The 18,209-nt window shown below is 42.7% G+C and overlaps 1 protein-coding gene across 1 annotated transcript in view; it reads left to right on the plus strand.

Annotated features, from left to right (window-relative positions):
- The first annotated feature begins 516 nt into the window (after positions 1-516).
- The window catches only part of MAML2 (mastermind like transcriptional coactivator 2), a 240,257-nt gene continuing 222,564 nt past the window's right edge, over positions 517-18,209 (plus strand). The window contains exon 1 of the mRNA XM_070943990.1: positions 517-1,044. Coding sequence (XP_070800091.1) covers positions 577-1,044 — 468 coding nt within the window. The 5' untranslated portion in view covers positions 517-576. The remainder of the gene's footprint in view (positions 1,045-18,209) is intronic.

Below are 18,209 nucleotides of genomic sequence, written 5' to 3' on the forward strand. Positions count from 1 at the left end.
AAAAAATTCCGTACAGCTCGGATCGTTTTGGGGTGCGTGGGGGAAGGAACCGTCCCGTCCGTCTCCCCCCCCCCGCCCCGCACTCTGGTCAATTGCTTCATCGGATTTTTCAACGTCTCTGGCAGTTCTGCACCGACCGGTGGAATGGATCCCGATCGATTTCTCCCTTCTTGCCTTCCTATTTGTTTTGCCCCCGCCATCCCCGTGATGAGTTGCGCTCCGGGCCTCACAGATCTCCCTCAAAGGATTCCGGTGGCTTTTCTCTAAGTTATTTTGCGCGACCAGGAAACAAACAAAACAAAACAAAACAAAACAAAAAATACTAATTAATCTGTCAAGTTTTCTTCTTGGCTGTCAGGAAGGATCGTCGCTCCTAAATAAAGTGAGGGGAGGGGGCGGCTGACTTCGGGGTTGGGAAAGAAAAAAAAACAACAACAACCCCACAAACTCCGATCTGGAGCAAAGCGAGCGGATTCCCCCTCCGCCGCCTTCCTCCGTTCATGTGAGCCGTGAGAAAGCCGCGATCTCCGGTTGGGAAAGAGCAGCGGAGCGCCAGGAGGCGTCTGGCCCGTCGGGATGGGGGATACGGCGCCCCCTCAAACCCTGGGTCTCCTCGGAGGAGGAGGAGGAGGAGGCTCGATGGCGGCGGCGGCCCCGCGGGTTCACAGCGCGATCGTGGAGAGGCTCCGGGCGCGCATCGCCGTTTGCCGCCAGCACCACTTGACCTGCGAGGGCCGTTACGAGCGGGGCCGGGCCGAGAGCTCGGATCGCGAGCGGGAGAACACCTTGCAGCTCCTTAACCTGGTGCAACACGGCCAGGCGGCCCGCAAGGGAAGCAAGCACAGCAAAGCGGCGGCAGGGGCAGGGACGGCCGGAGGCAACGGCTCGGCCGCGCCTTCTGCTAACGCCGCAGCGCCCCCGGCGACCGACTACTATTCCCCGCAGCTGATCAGCAACGGCAGCGCTGGTGGCAGGAGTGGGATCAACGGGGAGCAGCCGAGCGCCGCCGCTGGAGGCGAGCCCAGGAATCCGGCCCTGATTGCGGTGAGTTGGCGCGGGTTGATCTCCGTCGTTTCCTTAACTGTTCATTATCCTTCTGTGCAGCCAAAGGGAAAGTTTGGTCCGGATAAATTGATGATGATGATGACAGTATACACGGCAAACGAGATGACCATGCTGGATTTCGTATCCCAAATCACTAGTCGAACTATTATTATTATTATATATTATTATGATAATATATTATATATTATTATATCATATATTATATATCTTATATTATTATTATATATTGTAGTCGAATTATATATTATTATTATTTACTTTATTTGAATTATATATTATTATTTACTTTATTCATTAAACATGAAACTCAAGTCAACTGAACATTCAAAAATATTATATATTATTATTATAAAATATATATTATTATTTATAATAATATAAATTTCTACTATTTATTATTATAGTAGAATTATTATTATTATTATTATTATTATTATTATTATTATTATTATTTACTTTATTCATTAAACATGAAACTCAGTCAACTGAACATTCAAAAATGCATCACAAATATCACTGACTGGTGCTAATGGTTGATACAGGTTGCTTCCAGCATCCGAGGTATCAACCAAGTACCTTCTTAAGATGTACCATGTTCGAAGTAGCGCAGCTGGTGTTATTGCAGGAAGCTGCAATTTGTTGATGTATCTTATAAAATTCTTGGACATGGTACCAAGGGCCCAGATGACAGTGGGTATCACTGTTACATGTTTCATCCATAGCTGTGTAGTTTCGATGGCCAGGTTGCGATATTTCGTGATTTTTTCCAGTTCTTTTTCTTCGACTCTGGCATCTCCTGGTACCCGCGATGTCAATAAATAGTACGTTTCAGTTTTCTACAACTGTTATATCTAGTGGGTTGTGTTCCAAGTGACGATCTGTCTGTATTCAAAAAAATATTATTATTATTATTATTATTATTATTATTATTATTATTATTATTATTATTATTATTATTACTATTATTTAATGGTGATATGGTTGTGGTGGTTTGGCAATGCCAGTTCTGGCGGCCCCGTCTCTAAATTTATTTCACACCTAGTCCTTGACTTACAACAATTTGCTTACTGACTGAAGTTACCGTGGCACTGAAAATAAAAGAGAGCGGTGACCATTTTTTTCAGACTTAATGACCGACCGTGGCGGCATCCCTGCGGTCACATGATTTACATTTGGAGGCTGGCCAACCGGCTCGTATTTATGACGGTCCCGAGAGCCACAGAATCCCCTTTTGCAATTGTCTGACAAGCAAAAGTTAATGGGGAAAAAAAGCAGGATTCACTTAACAGCCAGGTTACTCATTTAACAACTTCAGTGATTGGCTTAACGGATGTGGCAAGAAAAGTCATAACATGGGGCAAAACTCACTTAAAACACATTTCTCGCTTCGCGACATAAATTTTGGGCTGGGTTGCTGGTAAGTTGAGGACTACCTGTATTTATTTGCACCCCGCCTTTATTGTAACTGTGAGAGGGATCTTGGAGTCCTAGTGAATAGTCATCTTAATATGAGCCAGCAGTGTGCGGCAGCTGCCAAAAAAGCCAATGCAGTCCTAGGCTGGATCAACGGAAGGATAGAATCAAGATTGTGTGGTGTGTTGATACCACTTTATAACACCTTGGTAAGACCACACTTAGAATATATAGCATCCAGCTTTGGTTGCCACAATGTAAAAAAAGATGTTGAGACTCTTAAAAAGAGTGCAGAGAAGAGCAACAAAGATGATCAGGGGATTGGAGGCTAAAACATAAAGAATGGTTGCAGGAATTGGGTATGTCTAGTCTGATTAAAAGAAGGACTAGGGGTGACATGATAGCAGTGTTCCAATATCTCAGGGGCTGCCACAAAGAAGAGGCAGTCAAGCTATTCTACAAAGCACTTGAAGGCAGGACAGGAAGCAATGGATGGAAACTAATCAAAGAAAGAAGCAACCTAGAATTTAGGAGAAATTTCTTGACAGTTAGAACAATTAATCAGTGGAACAACTTGCCTCCGGAAGTTGTGAATGCTCCAACACTGGAAGTTTTGCAGAAGAGATTTGACAGGGTTTCCTACCTGAGCAGGGGGTTGGACTAGAAGACCTCCAAAGTCCCTTCCAACTCTGATATTCTGTTATATCCAACACACCTTCCTCCTTCTATTTTCCCCATAACAACAACCCTGCAAATCCTTATTCCAGCTGAGCTGCAATACTAGGCCTAAACTCCTGCCTAAGGAAAATTCTCCCTTCCAAGTCTTTTCTGTTGAAGATCTCTTCCTGTCTGCTCCCCCCCCCCCCCACACACAAACAACACATACACAACTTAGAACAACATGACACTTGAAGGCCTGATCACCCTGCCCAGCCTTGGAGGCTGGGAGGGACTTGATGGGACAGAAGAGGCCCAGCAATGACGGTTATCCAGTTATCATCTGGAGCAGGGTGAACTCCATCCACAAGAGGAGTTGTGTCGCACACAGGCAAAAACACAGAGGAGTGGGGGAGCCAGTTTGGGGAGCCTCTCTTGATCTCCTGAGCATCAGGTGGAGGATGGAATCAGGAGAGCCTGCCCTCCCCCATCCAGATTCCTAGGGTTTTTGCAAAACTGAATTTCATTTTTTAAAAAAAGAAGCTGCCCAGTGTTGGTTTTAGATTTTAGATACTGATTTTAGATACTGCCCAAATCAGGATAATATTGGACTGCTAAGGTCGACCTGTCCAATGTCACCCTGATTTGGGCAGCCAGCATCTAACTCTAATTCTAAATCTGATTTAGGCAGATCTAACTCTAGACAATATTTAAAGTATAATGTAGAATGTGAAACAGAGGGGGAAAAAAACCAGCATCCATCTGGACCTGGGGTGTCAAATTGGATTTCTTCAAGGGCCAGATTAGCATTGTATATAATAGTGTTTTCTGCGGGCTGGACGGCAGATGGGTGGGGGGGAGAGACGGGACGGAAGCCACCTGCAGCACCCTGCCAGCCAAAACGGGGCGTGGGTCGGGGTGGGTTCTACTTACCTTTACTACCGGTTCACAACAGGAACATGTGCACACGTTTCTGTGCATGCACAGATCGTCCAGTATGATGTCCGGGCAGGTGGGCAGAGCCTCCCGCCACTTTTACGACTGGTTCGCAAGAACCGGACAGGACCGGGAGCAACCCAACACTGGCGTGGGTTTTTGAAACCTGCACAGCGCCTCACCACCCCTGTGCCCCATTTTGGCTGCCAGAGGCATAGTGGATCGGTCCTTTATTATTTATTTCCTTGCCTGCCCCGTGGGCTAGATTTAAGCACCCCGCGGGCCGAATCCAGCCCGCAGTCCTTGAGTTTGACACCCGTGGTTTGGACAGTCCACTCTAAATCTCCCTCCTTCAATGAGCAATCCAATCAGAGAACCACGTCCAGCTTCTTACCCATAGACCAGTTCTTTATATCTGTCTGGAACATCATGAGGTTGGATACACATAGACACACATCTCAGGGGTAGCTCTGTTGGCTAAATTATCCTGTCCAGTTTGTACACTATAAAGCAGATATTTCAGGAACTGGTTGTCCTTAAGCTTCCAGACCTCCTTGAACGTGCTCAGAAGAGGAAAAACTCCTTTTCGAATAGGACTTTGGGCCCCGAATGAACATTAAGATGCTTCTTAAGCCCATCTGGTGATGACGGGTTTTTTTTAAAAAAAGTTATGTTTTTATGTTGCCTTGGGGATCTGCTGCTTTTATGTTGCGGATGATGAATCGTTGATCAGGGTGAATGATCGGGAGCGTAAGATAAACCAGCAGCTGACAGGCCGAAGAACTGCTAGTGGATTCTGCAAAACATCAGCAGCAAAATCACCACAATTCTTCTTCAAACAGCGCTCGGGGTCTGCACTTCAGCCCACCAAAGCACCTCCGGTGGTCCGAAATTGCCATTCGGGGCTAGATTTGTCCCCATTCTTAGGGATTTTGAGAGCTTTAATGGCAGAAGGTTTTTGGGTAGCAAATTATTTCTGTCTCCATTCTAAAAAAAAATAAATCCCTAGATCGAGGCTTTCCAAGCTTGGCAACTTTAAGATGCATGGACTTCAACTCCCAGAATTCTCCAGCCAGCCACGCATCTTAAAAGTTGCTAAGGCTGGAAAACACTGCTGTAAACCGTCTCCCTTCAAATTGAGGCAATGGAAGGTCTTTTAAACCAGGGATGTTGTGATAGGGAAGGTCAAAAAAGTCAAGATAACTGCAGTTGAAATTTTATATGTTTTATACGAGTGATGCATTGCACATCACTCATATAACAAGGCCGAGCTTGAATCACACCATTATGGCTGCCATCTTTGACCATATCCTGTAAGCACTTCTGCTTTGAGTAGACATTATAAAATTACACGGGGCAGGGATTTTGGTGGGTGCCAAGAAAATATCTATAGACCCTATTAGGGAATTAGGCACCCAAGGTTTCTGCCCCATGTAATTTTATGTTATTTTAATTTAAAAAGTAAGCAGAAAGCTGATATTCTAGAAAGTAAACCACCATCCTCAGACACCTATATTTATCAAAAACAATTATTGGCCCTTATATATTATATTGGAACACAGTGTTCCAATATCTCAGGGGCTGCCACAAAGGAGAGGGGGGTCAACCTATTCTCCAAAGCACCTGAGGGCAGGACAAGAAGCAATGGATGGAAACTAATCAAGGAGAGAAGCAACTTAGAACTAAGGAGAACAATTAACGAGTGGAAAGGCTTCCTTCAGAAGTTATGGGAGCTAGAGGCTTTTAAGAAGAGATTGGGTAACTATTTGTCTGAAATGGTATAGGGTTTCCTACCTAAGCAGAGGGTTGGACTAGAAGACCTGCAAGGTCCCTTCCAACTCTGTTATTCTATTCTATTCTATTTCTAGGACAAAAAGGAACTGTGATTTCTCTTGATCTAGACACAATACTTACAGTGGATTTCAGAAACCTTCTTGGGAAATAAAATACTGAATGACTCCAAGAGCTTGGTTTTATTTTTGGTGTACACATGTTTACATATACACATGTTTTGCAAGAATGTCATAATCTAATTTCATTCCAGGCTGTAATTAAAGAATAAATGAAAGGCTCGTTTAGAAAATGACAAAGGTCATTCTAGTAGGTTTAGGTTTGTGTTAAAATAACTGTAAAATATTTGCACGGCTTCCCACCTTTTTCTCCTGACAAACATACAGGTAGTCCTTGATTTATAACCACATTTGGGACTGGAATTTTGGTTGTAAGTCAGTGTGGTCATAAGTCAAATTACGACGTGGCCAGATCTGATTTTATTACCATTTTTACAGTGGTTATAAAGCAAATCACTATGGTTATTAAACAAATCAGGTGGCAGTTAAGCAAATCTAGCTACACCAATGTACTTTTTTTGCCTAAAAACAGGCAAAAAAAAGTTGCAAAAATGATCATGTAAACTGCAATTGTTCATAAATGCAACCTGCTTGCCAAGTACCTGAACTGTCATTACATAACCCCTGGGATGTCTATGGAGATTCTCGGTCATCCAGGTCATGGTTGTCCCAAAGGTACTTTTTCAAGAGGCAACTGGACTTTCTGGTTTTTCTTTGAAGGCGTTTCGCTTCTCATCCAAGAAGCTTCTTCAGCTCTGACTGGATGAATCAGTGAGAGCTGAAGAAGCTTCTTGGATGAGAAGTGAAACATCTTCAAAGAAAATGTTCCCGTGAAGTTGTTAATATCACTTTATAATGCCTTGGTAAGGCCACACTTGGAATACTGCATTCAGTTTTGGTCGCCACGATGTAAAAGAGATATGGAGACTCTAGAAAGAGTGCAGAGAAGAGCAACAAAGATGATTAGGGGACTGGAGGCTAAAAATATGAAGAACGGTTGCAGGAACTGGGTATGTCTAGTTTAATGAAAAGAAGGACTAGGGGAGACATGATAGCAGTGTTCTAATATCTCAGAGGCTGCCACAAAGAAGAGGGAGTCAAGCTATTCTCCACCTGAGGGCAGGACAAGAAGCAATGGGTGGAAACTAATCAAGGAGAGAAGCAATTTAGAATTAAGGAGACATTTCCTGACAGTTAGAACAATTAATCAGTGGAACAACTTGCCTCCAGAAGTTGTGAATGCTTCAACACTGGAAGTTTTTAAGAAGATGTTGGATAACTATTTGTCTGAAGTGGTGTAGGGTTTCCTGCCTAAGCAGGGGGTTAGACTAGAAGACCTCCAAGGTCCCTTCCAACTCTTATTCTATTCTATTCTATTTCTAGAACAAAAAGGAACTGTGATTTCTCTTGATCTAGACACAATATTTACAGTGGATTGCATTTTGCTTTCTTTGGGCTACACTATTGGTTGAAGCCAACATACAATACACAGCAGTTCCTCCATATTTTTTTCTACAACAAACTTCTAAAGAGATAGATTGCATGGGGGATAATGAGGGGGCTTTCATGGTTGAGGATAAATTCCAAGTTGGCTCCTACCTCTTAAAACACTACATCAGCTAGCTCTATTACACTTGGTTGCATTATAAAAAGATTAGTTCTCCAGCATAATCAAAAGAATTCAAAGAGAGAGTCTAAAATTAAACTTGTCCTTGAGCCACAAAATTGACTATTCTGATAAGGTAAAGGTAAAGGTTCCCCTCGCACATATGTGCTAGTCGTTCCTGACTCTAGGGGGCGGTGCTCATCTCCGTTTCAAAGCCGAAGAGCCAGCGCTATCCAAAGACATCTCCATGGTCATGTGGCCGGCATGACTAAATGCCAAAGGTGCACAGAACGCTGTTACCTTCCCACCAAAGGTGGTCCCTATTTTTCTACTTGCCTTTTTATGTGCTTTCGAACTGCTAGGTTGGCAGAAACTGGGACAAGTAACGGGAGCTCATCCCGTTATTTGGCACTAGGGATTCAAACCGCTGAACTGACGACCTTTCGATCGATAAGCTCAGCGTCTTAGCCACTGAGCCACCGCGTCCCTACAATTATTTATTATTTACAGTCATGACTATTCGATATTGTTGGATAAATCTCTATTGGGCGTCCCATTTAAGATATTCTCATTTCCATAGTCAAAATAAGTAGTAATATGAAATATCTATGATATAGAGGGGGAAACTGTCCAATACCTTGAAGAGTGAGAGAGGCTAAGTCACTTTTTGTAAACCAGTCTAAAAAATTACAGTCCTGTGAATCTTTGGTAAATTACAGTGTTCCTGGGAAATTTCTACAAAAGTTTACTTCTTCCCTTTCCGTGCTTTTCAGATCATAGAAAAGCAATTAATAATGTCTGGTGTTTAGGAACATGTCTACTTTTATTTACAAGGCTATGCCAAAGCTGAGTTTGGGTTAGTTGGTTATTTTTTTCCCCCCCCTCCATTTTTTCAACACGATAAATAATCAAATAGGAAAATGTATAGTTCTTGGAGAGTTTAATAAAATTGTCTCATACTTATTCAGTAGATTTCATAAATATTCAGTGTATATTAATTCAAGGAAGCTTACAAAACTGAAAAGGGATATTGTTGGTTATGGCGGGTATGGAATAGGACACAAATGGTGATTTAGAATAGAAGAGAATTGTATTGGCCAGGTGTGATTCCTTGTGGACACACAAGGAATTTGTCTTGGTGCATATGCTCTCAGTGTATATAAAAGAAAACATACGTTTGTCAAGAATCATAAGGTACAACACTTAATGATAGTCATAGGGTACAAATAAGCAATCAAATCATATTAGAAAACAGTCAATATAAATCGTAAGGATACCTGCAATAAGGTTACAGTCATGCAGTCATAAGTGGGAGGAGATGGGTGATAGGAATGATGAGAAGATTAATAGTAATAGAAATGCAGACTTAGTGAATAGTTTGACAGTGTTGAGGGAATTATTTGTTCAGCAGAGTGATGGCGTTCGGGAAAAAACTGTCTTTGTGTCTAGTTGTTCTGGTGTGCAGTGCTCTCTAGCGTCGTTTTGAGGGTAGGAGTTGAAACAGTTTATGTCCAGGATGCGAGGGGTCTATAGATATTTTCACAGCTCTCTTTTTGACTCGTGCAGTATACAGGTCCTCAATGGAAGTAAATGGAATTTACTTGATGCTAACTTCTAAATTCATTCTAGAGATAACATTTTAGCCTCATTCATCAGATAATTCTACCTTACCTGAACAAATGTCTCATAGATTTCAGTTGCATTTAGTACCAAGGAACAATACCCATTTCTTTGTAATCATCTAAGAAATAGGTTTTTCCATTCTCTAAGCAAGTAAAGCACATGAGTAATGTTTTTTCTTACAACTGATGTTTTTCGGAAGAAAAGGAAGAGGGAAATTCTTGAGGTTTCCAGCTTTGAAAAAAAACCTGAAATGAGTTTTGATACCATTGTAGGACATATTGCGTCAACTTCCAAGAACTTTTTAGACAGAGACAGTTGTTGTTGTTGTTGGTGGCAGCTGAGAAGACAACTTAGTCTGTTGCTAGTTTTAAAATGGTTATACAGAAGACATAAAAATAATCACCTGCAATTAGAAAAAATTTAGAGCAAAATAATTACGTATTATACATACATACATACACACACACTTGTTATATATATGTGTGTATGTGTGAATATGTGTGTATATATGTATGTGTATATATACACACACACACACACACACATACATACTTTAATGATAAATATTTACAGTTAGTCCTCAACTTATGACCACAAGCTTCCATTGGTAAGCAAGGCATTTGTTAAGTGAGTCATGCCTGATTTTATGACCTTTTTTTTGCCACAGTTGTTAAACAAATCACTGGAGTTGTTATGTGAATCATGCGGTAGTTAAACAAATCCGGCTTTCTCCCACTGATTTTACTTGTTGAGAGGCGGCTGGGAAGGTCACAGATGGTGATCATGTGACCCCAAAATACTGCAACTGTGCAAGTACATGCCATTTGCCAAGCACCTGATTTTGAGCACTTGGCCGTGAGATGCTAAGACGTCATAAGTGCAAGGATTGGTTGTCACTCACTTTTCTCAGTGGCATCGTAACTTTGAACAGTTGTTAAGTGAATAGTTATAAGTCGAGGACTACGTACAAAAATTAACTACTGATCTTCCTCTTGATAGTTTTACACAATATGTTGCATGTGTAAGAAGTACATTCAAAGAAAAAGATATGGTAAATATGAAAAAGAAAGCAAAAAAAAAAAAATCCAAAAAAAAAGGACATCGAAAGAAGAAACAGAAAATAAAAGAATTGAAAACATGAAAAGAAATACAAAAATTGACTACTGATCTTCCTCTTGATAGTTTTACAAACTGCAAAATTATAACCAAACCTCCCTTTCTACCGAGTTTTCCCGAAAATAAGACCCTGTCTTATTTTTATTTTATTTTTTTTTTGAACCCTGAAATAAGCACTTGGCCTTATTGCCATGTGCTCAAAAGTCCAATTGGGCTTATTATCAGGGGATGTCTTATTTTGGGGGAAACAGGCTAAGATTGCATTGTAATTCTGTTCTTTCTATATAGCAATCATCAAATTTATGTCACAAAATCATTTTCTGTTTTATGCAAAAAGTCCATCGATGAATGTCAACGATGACATTTCTCTAATTAAACAAGTCAGTTTGGGCACTGCGGTAGATTCAGTCAATTTCATCAATCATTGTTCTATGGTAGGTAGTGCCAAATTGTTTAGTCTTTGTGTAGTTTTGAGTAATTACCCTGTTTCCCACAAAATAAGACATCCCCTGATAATAAGCCCAATCGGGCTTTTGAGCGCATGGCAGTAAGGGCAAACACTTATTTCAGGGTTCAAAGAAATATAAGACAGGGTCTTATTTTCGGGGAAACACGGTAGAGAGAGGGGAGAGAGAGAGAAACAGCTCTTTGTACCTGCCATTTCTTTTTAACTGTTATTATTTGTAAAGCTCTTAAAAGTAGGACAGGTTTACGTGACATATCCTCTAGGAATACAAAAACACATTTTATTCCCTTGGTCGTAGGATGTGGTAGGGAAAGACACTAGAACAAAATTCCCGATGTTGTAATATGCAGTTATTTATTCAAATGTACACCCTGTGACTCATTTTATTTCTGGTCTTCAGGTCGGGGTTGTTTTGAAAAAAGTGATTAACCTTGGAAATAGAAGTACATAAATAACGCTTAGAGAAAGTAAACCATTTCCTTTCTCTCTTCAGATGAGGGGGCCTGGAAATGTCCAACCATTTTATTACAATTATAAATCAAAAGAGCCGCCTCCCAAAACATCTGGAAGACACTTATTGCTGCTCCTCCGGCCTTGAGAAATCACAAACAATATTATCTAAAAAGTAGCCATTTATTCTTTTGTTTTTTATCTTTCCTAATTATAATTACATCAAGAAAAGGGAAGCCTCCCCAGAATAAATAGTGTCAGCTTGCAAATTACCAGGGAAATCTGGCTCAGATTGCTTTTAGTTCTGTCCTTACGTAAAGAACCCGTATTAAATACACTGCTTGGCAGGATGAGAGTTTTTCGTTTGCTTCTTCCAGGGTTAAGCTAGTTAATCGAGAGGCTGAGTGTTGGCAACCAAAGGAGGAGACCTTGGAGGACAAGATCAAAGGCAGGAATAAATAGCTTCTCACCCATCACGATTTTCCTAATACGAAGCCACTGCTATCCTTCAACAGTTTACACAGGTGCAGCATTCCTGCCCTTGGGGCTTTGTAACAGTGCCAGCACATCCAAAGAGATTCGTCGGGGTGCCAAAATCCTCCGGTTGTGGACAAGGGCTAAGAAAGACCTCATCCCACTAGAAGGTTTCAATTGCAATAATGGAAGTGAAGTTCTGCTTATTGAATTTCAATAAAGCAGAGAGCTTCGGCTGCGGAAAAGTAGCCAGCAGCCTTCCAACTTTTGAAGAGTGTGCTTGATGTAAAGAACGTAACATGACGGGGGTACTCGACTTACGACCCCTCCCCCCCCATTGTGCCCAAGTGTTTCTGTTGCAGAATGAAACATTTGTTAGGTGATGTTGTGGTCCGCCAGCAGCCTGTGGAGCTGGTAGCAGAGTCGGACAGTGAGGAGGCTGGGCAGGAACATGGGCCAGTCCTGAGTCTGAGGAAGGCCCGGACAAGAGTTCTGCGTCAGAGGCAGAGATGGGGCCAGGGCCATCTTGGAGTGATGCGTGGACTCGGGAGCCCCCAGAGTCGGACAGCAGAGAGGCAGAGGAACAGGAGGAGTCTGTTCCTAGTGCACGCATGCACAGAGCTGCCAAAAGGCAAGAGCAGCTAAAGCAAAAGGGACAACTCGGGAGTAAGGCCAGGAGATGATTGGCCCCTCCCATAAGGCTGAAAAGAGAAACAAAGGCACTTGGGCCTCTTTGGCAGGAAAGCAACGTTGCTAACTCTGTTTCCAGTCGGTGTCTCTTATTTGTTTCTGAACTTCGTGGGGGCTTTGCCAAGTAAGGCTTTTGGCAGGAAGTCAAAGAAGATAAAGGTTGGTGATTATCCCGAAGGACTTCTTCCGAAGGACTTGTTTTGCAACTAATTGGGACTCAGCTGGGAATGAACGTTAATTCTCAGCTGTTACAATAAAATAGGTTTATTTGGGACTAATTGTGTCTTGTAATGACTCAGTAAGCCTAGGTCACAACAGGTGAGTTTTGCTCCATTGTATGAAATTTCTTGCCAGAGTAGATTAAGCGAATCACGGCAGTTGTTAAATTAGCATCAGGGTTGTTAAGTGAATCCGGCTTCCCCATTAACTTTGCTTGTCAGAAGGTGGCAAAAGGGACTCGCATGACCCACAGGACACTGCAACCGTCATAAATATGAGTCAGTTGCCAAGCTTCTGACTTTGGATCACGTGACCCATGGGGATGCTGCAATGGTCGTAACTGTGAAACCGGTCACAAGTCATTTTTTTCAGGGCTGTTGTAACTTTGAACAGTCACTAAACGAACTGTGGTAAGTCTTGTGTCTTTGACTTATGACTTTTGCTGTGTCCCTGGGTCATGTGATCCTCTTTTGTGACCTTCCTGATAAGCAAAGTCAACGGGGAAGCCCAGATTCACTTAACAACCCGGTTACTAACTTATCAACTGCAGTGATTCAACTTAACAGCTGTGGCAAGAAAAGTCGTAAAATGTTAACAAATGTCTCACTTAACAACAGAAACTTTGGGCTCAATTGTGGCCATACGTCAAGGACTACCTGTAGTTCCTTTTAGATAGCTCTTTCCTATCTTGTATGTTCATGTTCTGCCACTTAATTATGGCTTTTGTTACAAAGGCTACAACTTTCTTTTGTTCACATATTTGCGTGTGTGTTTTAGTCTGTATACATTTAAGAGGGATGTCAACTTTAACTGTAGATTCTGCGTCATCCGGAGGACACTAGAATTAAAAGTCTGCCAAAGTGTTCCAGTATTTTGTAGACATTTCGACTTAGCTGGCATCTCTGGATGATTCTGGCATCCTTCAAGGTTGTCCTTGATAAGGATTGATGTCATACTAGTATTAATTTTGGAGAAAATGACTTGCTGAGATTCCACATATCACTGCCAAGCGAAGCCAGCACAGTGTTCTAAACTGTGGAAGGAACCAATTGTTCAAGTGTGAAATGCTACGCACCACTGAATGTTCTCTGTGGAATGCAATAAGATGCTGAATGAACAATGGTCAAATATATAAGCAATAGATGTCTGTGGAGGTTCTCAGCCATCCAGGTTGTCCCAAAGGTGTTTTTCCCAAAGGCAACTGGACTTTCTTGGTTTTTCTCTTGAAGACTTTTCGCTTCTCATCCAAGAAGCATCTTCAATTCTGAATTACACCATTCAGTCAGAACTAAAGATGCTTCTTGGATGAGAAGCGAAACGTCTTCAAGAAAAAAAGCAAAGAAAGAAAGTCCAAAAGGCTTTTGCCTTTTGAAAAAGCACCTTTGGAACATATAAGCAATAGATGTTGCCTGTAAAATCTTTAAATATAGCTAAGTATCAAACACTACTTTCCCCAAAATACTTTATGACTGGAGTTGTCAAACTATGGCTCATAATCCCCCTCTAGGGTGCCGTTAGTAAATGGGGACTGGGGTTATTTGATCAAATTTGCTCAGGCAATGCAGGAAAGATGCCAAAGCAAGCATCTAGGAAGGATTAAAATGGTTTAAAAAAAAAAACAAAAAACATAGCAGGTTTTGAGAAATGGCTCAATCCATGAATCTAACCATTTGTCAAAATGTTCCACCAATCCCAGCAGTTTTCTTTCTTTATTCACTGGTTATTTGGTTTTATTTGGGAGGGTCTCATCATTCATTTACTGTATTTTTCGGAGTATAAGACGCACCGGAGTATAAGATGCAGCTTAGTTTTTGTGGAGGAAAATAAGAAAAAAGCTAATTGGCAGGTGGATGGGACTCCCGGAATACCCCCAATCAGTTGTTCTCAGAGGTGAATTTTAGCAACAGGTTCCTTGGTTGTGAGCTCTGTGCCTTGCTTTTTTTTTTTTTTTTTTTTTTGCTTTTTTTCCTGCCTCTGAAACTTCTGAAACTCTGTTTCAGAAAAAAAAAAATTTCCTGCCTCTGAAAGCCTCCGAAACACAGCTTCAGAAAAAAAGCCTCTGAAGCTCTGTTTGGGGGCTTCTTTTCTGAAGCTCTGTTTGGGGGCTTCTTTTCTGATGCTTTTTTCAGCCTCTGAAACCTCCGTTTGAGAAGCTGGGCGGGGCTACATTCGGAGTATAAGACACACCCAGATTTTCACCCTCTTTTTTGGGGGGGAAAGGTGCGTCTTATACTCCGAAAAATACGGCATATCATTTTAGACAGGTCCGATATTGCAAAGTTAGAAAACCTCTGTCATCATATGGAAAAGAAGGGCAATTGCTTGTTTCAAATATTGTAAAGCTTTAAGGAAGTATGATCTTTTCCAAACTACATTTCTCTGACAACTCTTGTTAATGTATGGTGTGTATCCGCAACCTGCTGTACGGTATATTCCCCAAATGTAAACCACTGTCTATATTTCACACTGTTTACGAGGTGTAACAGGAAGGCTTTTCCCTTCAAAGAAATGTTGACAGCCTGAAGATAGATGAGAAGTCTGTCACTCACAGAAAAATAAATTCAACAGTGAGACGGACTCCCATAGCTCTTGAGGCTTTTGAGTTCAGACTGAGTTTGTCAATTACAATTCAAGGGTTGTTTAGAGAACATAAAAAAGAAGACACACATAAAATACATATTTTTTTTAAAAAAACGAGAGAAGGCTAAACTAGAATGCACCTATTTGGAAAAATGGCTAATGAGAAAAATCTGTAGAGATTCTCAGTCATCCAGGTCATGGTTGTCCCAAAGGTGCTTTTTCAGGAGGCAACTGGACGTTTTGTTTGTTCTTTTGAAGACCTTTCCCTTCTTATCCAAGAAGCTTCTTCAGCTCTGACAGGATAGTGGGGAATGGAAGGATTTATATTCCTTTCAGACAGCTGATCATTTGCATCCTTTTAGAGGGTCGTTGAAGCGGAGGTTTATCTGTGTCCTCAGGTTCACCTGAGTTAGTGCTCCTGGTTCCTGTACTCTGCCAGGAGCACTCAGGTGACCCTGAGGACACAGATAAACCTCCAAGTGCTTCAGCAACCCTCTAAAAGGATGCAAATGACCAGCTGTTTGCAAGGAATGTAGATCCTTCCATCCCCCACTATCCTGTCAGAGCTGAAGAAGCTTCTTGGATGAGAAGGGAAAGGTCTTCAAAAGAAAAAAACAAGAATGTCCAGTTGGCCTCCACCTTTGGGATGGCTAATGATAGATTCATAGAATTATGGAATTAGGAAGGTCTGTTTAAACCAGGGGTGTCCCAACCTCTGCAACTTTAAGTCTTATGGATTTCAACTTCTTCCAACCCCATTTGACCATCCTGTTAGTTCTCACCTCACTTTCCAACAAGATTCGGTTTAAAGTCCTCTAGATCAGAATTGTTTCTGGTTCTCCCAAGTGCAACCCCAGCTCTTGCCAGGAGTGCCTCATGTTGGAAAGACATCCCTAGGCTCAGAGAATCCAAACCTTTTCCATTGGCGCCATCTGCGTGCCAGTTGTTCGCTTACAATATTTAGTCTAGCGCTCACTTCCAGGACCACATCTTGGAGTACAAGAAAGTACAGGTATTCCTCCTGTTACAACCGCCATTGAGCCCAAAATTTATGTTGCTGAGCGAAACATTTGTGAAGTGAGTTTTGCCCCATTTTACAACTCTTCTGGCCACTTTTGTTCAGCGAATCATTGCCATTGTTAAATTAGTGGCCCGGTTGTTAAGTGAATCTGGCTTTCCCGTTGACTTGGCTTGTTTGCAAAAGGAGATCACATGATCCTGGGACACTGCAACTGTCGTAAATGTGAGTCAGTTGTCAAGCATCCGGATGTAAATCACATCACCTTGGGGGATGTTGCAATGGTCATGAGTGTGAAAAATGGTCATAAGTCACTTTTTTACAGTGCGGTTGTAACTTTGAACGGTCACTAAATGAATTGTTGTAAGTCAAGCATTACCTGTACTAGTATATTGGATGAGCCAGGCCATTACTTTAACCTTGAACTGTGATGGCGAACCTATGGCACGCGTGCCACACGTGGCACACATAGCCATATCAGTGGGCACGCCAGCCCAGCTCTGGTGCGCATGCACGCGCCAGCCAGCTGATTTTCGGGCCTTCTGGGCCCACCAGAAGTAGGGAAACAGGCTGTTTCCTGCCTCCGGAGGGCCTGGGGAGTGGTTGGGAAGGCCCATTTTTCTCTCTCAACTGGCTCCAGAGCCTCTCTATACATCTGCGGAGGGTGAAAACAGCCTTCCCCACTCCCTTGGAAGCCCTCCAAAGGCCTGAAAGGGCCCATTTCCCAACTAGGAGTCTCTGGAGGCTGGGGACAGCAAAAAACGTCACTTCCTGTCTCACCGGGAGTTGGGAAATGGGCCCTTTCCGCCCTCCGGAGGGCTTCTGAGGGAGTGGGGAAGGCTGTTTTTGCCCTTCCCAGATGCATAGAGAGAATCTGGAGCCAGGTAAGAAAGAAAAATGGGCCTACCAGGCCATCGCGTGCCAGGAGCGGGGAGGAGGGGGATTGCACGCGCATGCGCAGTGGGCGCGCATAAATTATGGGTGTGGGCACGCGCAAATCTCCCCCACCCACCCTCTCCTGGCCCGCAATGGCAAAAAGGTTAGCCATCACTGATCTAGAATATAGCTTGCTTGGGCTTTACAAATTCATATCCTGGTTTTGGTTTTGTCCTCCCAGTGTGCAAAATCACAACCCTTACAAACCCCGGTGGCTTAGCCAAAACCAAACAATTAACTTTATGCATTACGTTGTATCCGTCAATTGCTTTAAGTAGTTTGTATTATTTTAACTTAGAATAGTATTGGAACAGAGCCACTATGACTTGCTAACCATAGTCTAAGATGTAGCATATTGCATGAACAGAGGTTGGATGTATCTTAGTACCAGAATGGGGGGGGAGGGAAACAGAATTGAACCTGTAGCAAGTATTTCAGGTATGTTCCTTCACAGTCTTAAGATTTTTATATGGACCTAAGCTATGTTAAACCTCATAATGTGTTGACCAATTGGTGGTCACAAAAAGTTTTTCAGATGATCTGTTGCTGCTTTAGAGCAGGGGTCCCCAACCTTTTGGACCTCAAGGAACCACTAAATTCATAATTTTAAATCCTGCGGACCACTAATATGATCTGCCTAATGACCGGCTGGGTGGGCGTGGCTAGGTGGTCATGTGACTGGGTGGGTGTGGCCAACACGATGTCACTCACGTCGAGGGGTGCCTCGCCAGCTCACCCCTCCCCTCCCCGCCGCTCCTCCCCTCCCCACCCGGGCTCCTTAGGGCCCCAAAAGGAAGAAGTTGTTGGAGCTAAGCAGCCACCATGAGAAAGAGTTGGCAAAACAGCTCAGTTCAAATTGGATCTGGCCGAGAAGGAGGCTCAGTAGAAGCACCTCACTGAGGACTACGAGCATAGACTTTCCAAGGGAAGACCTGCGGGAGTGTAAGACCAGCTACCGGCGCCTGGAGGCTCAGGAGGCTGAGATAGTCAGCCAGTTGCAGGCCATGAAGCAGTCCCACTGGAACGAGGCCTCCGGCTCTTCGCCACCAGCAGCGCTTCCCTCCAGCCTTTGCCCAAAGCTCTGAACCAGGAGGCCGAAGCAGACACCAA

Source organism: Pituophis catenifer, unplaced genomic scaffold (genome assembly GCF_029215685.1).
Source record: "Pituophis catenifer annectens isolate HBS135680 unplaced genomic scaffold, rPitCat1.0.hap2 SCAF_4, whole genome shotgun sequence".
NCBI lineage: Eukaryota > Metazoa > Chordata > Lepidosauria > Squamata > Colubridae > Pituophis > Pituophis catenifer.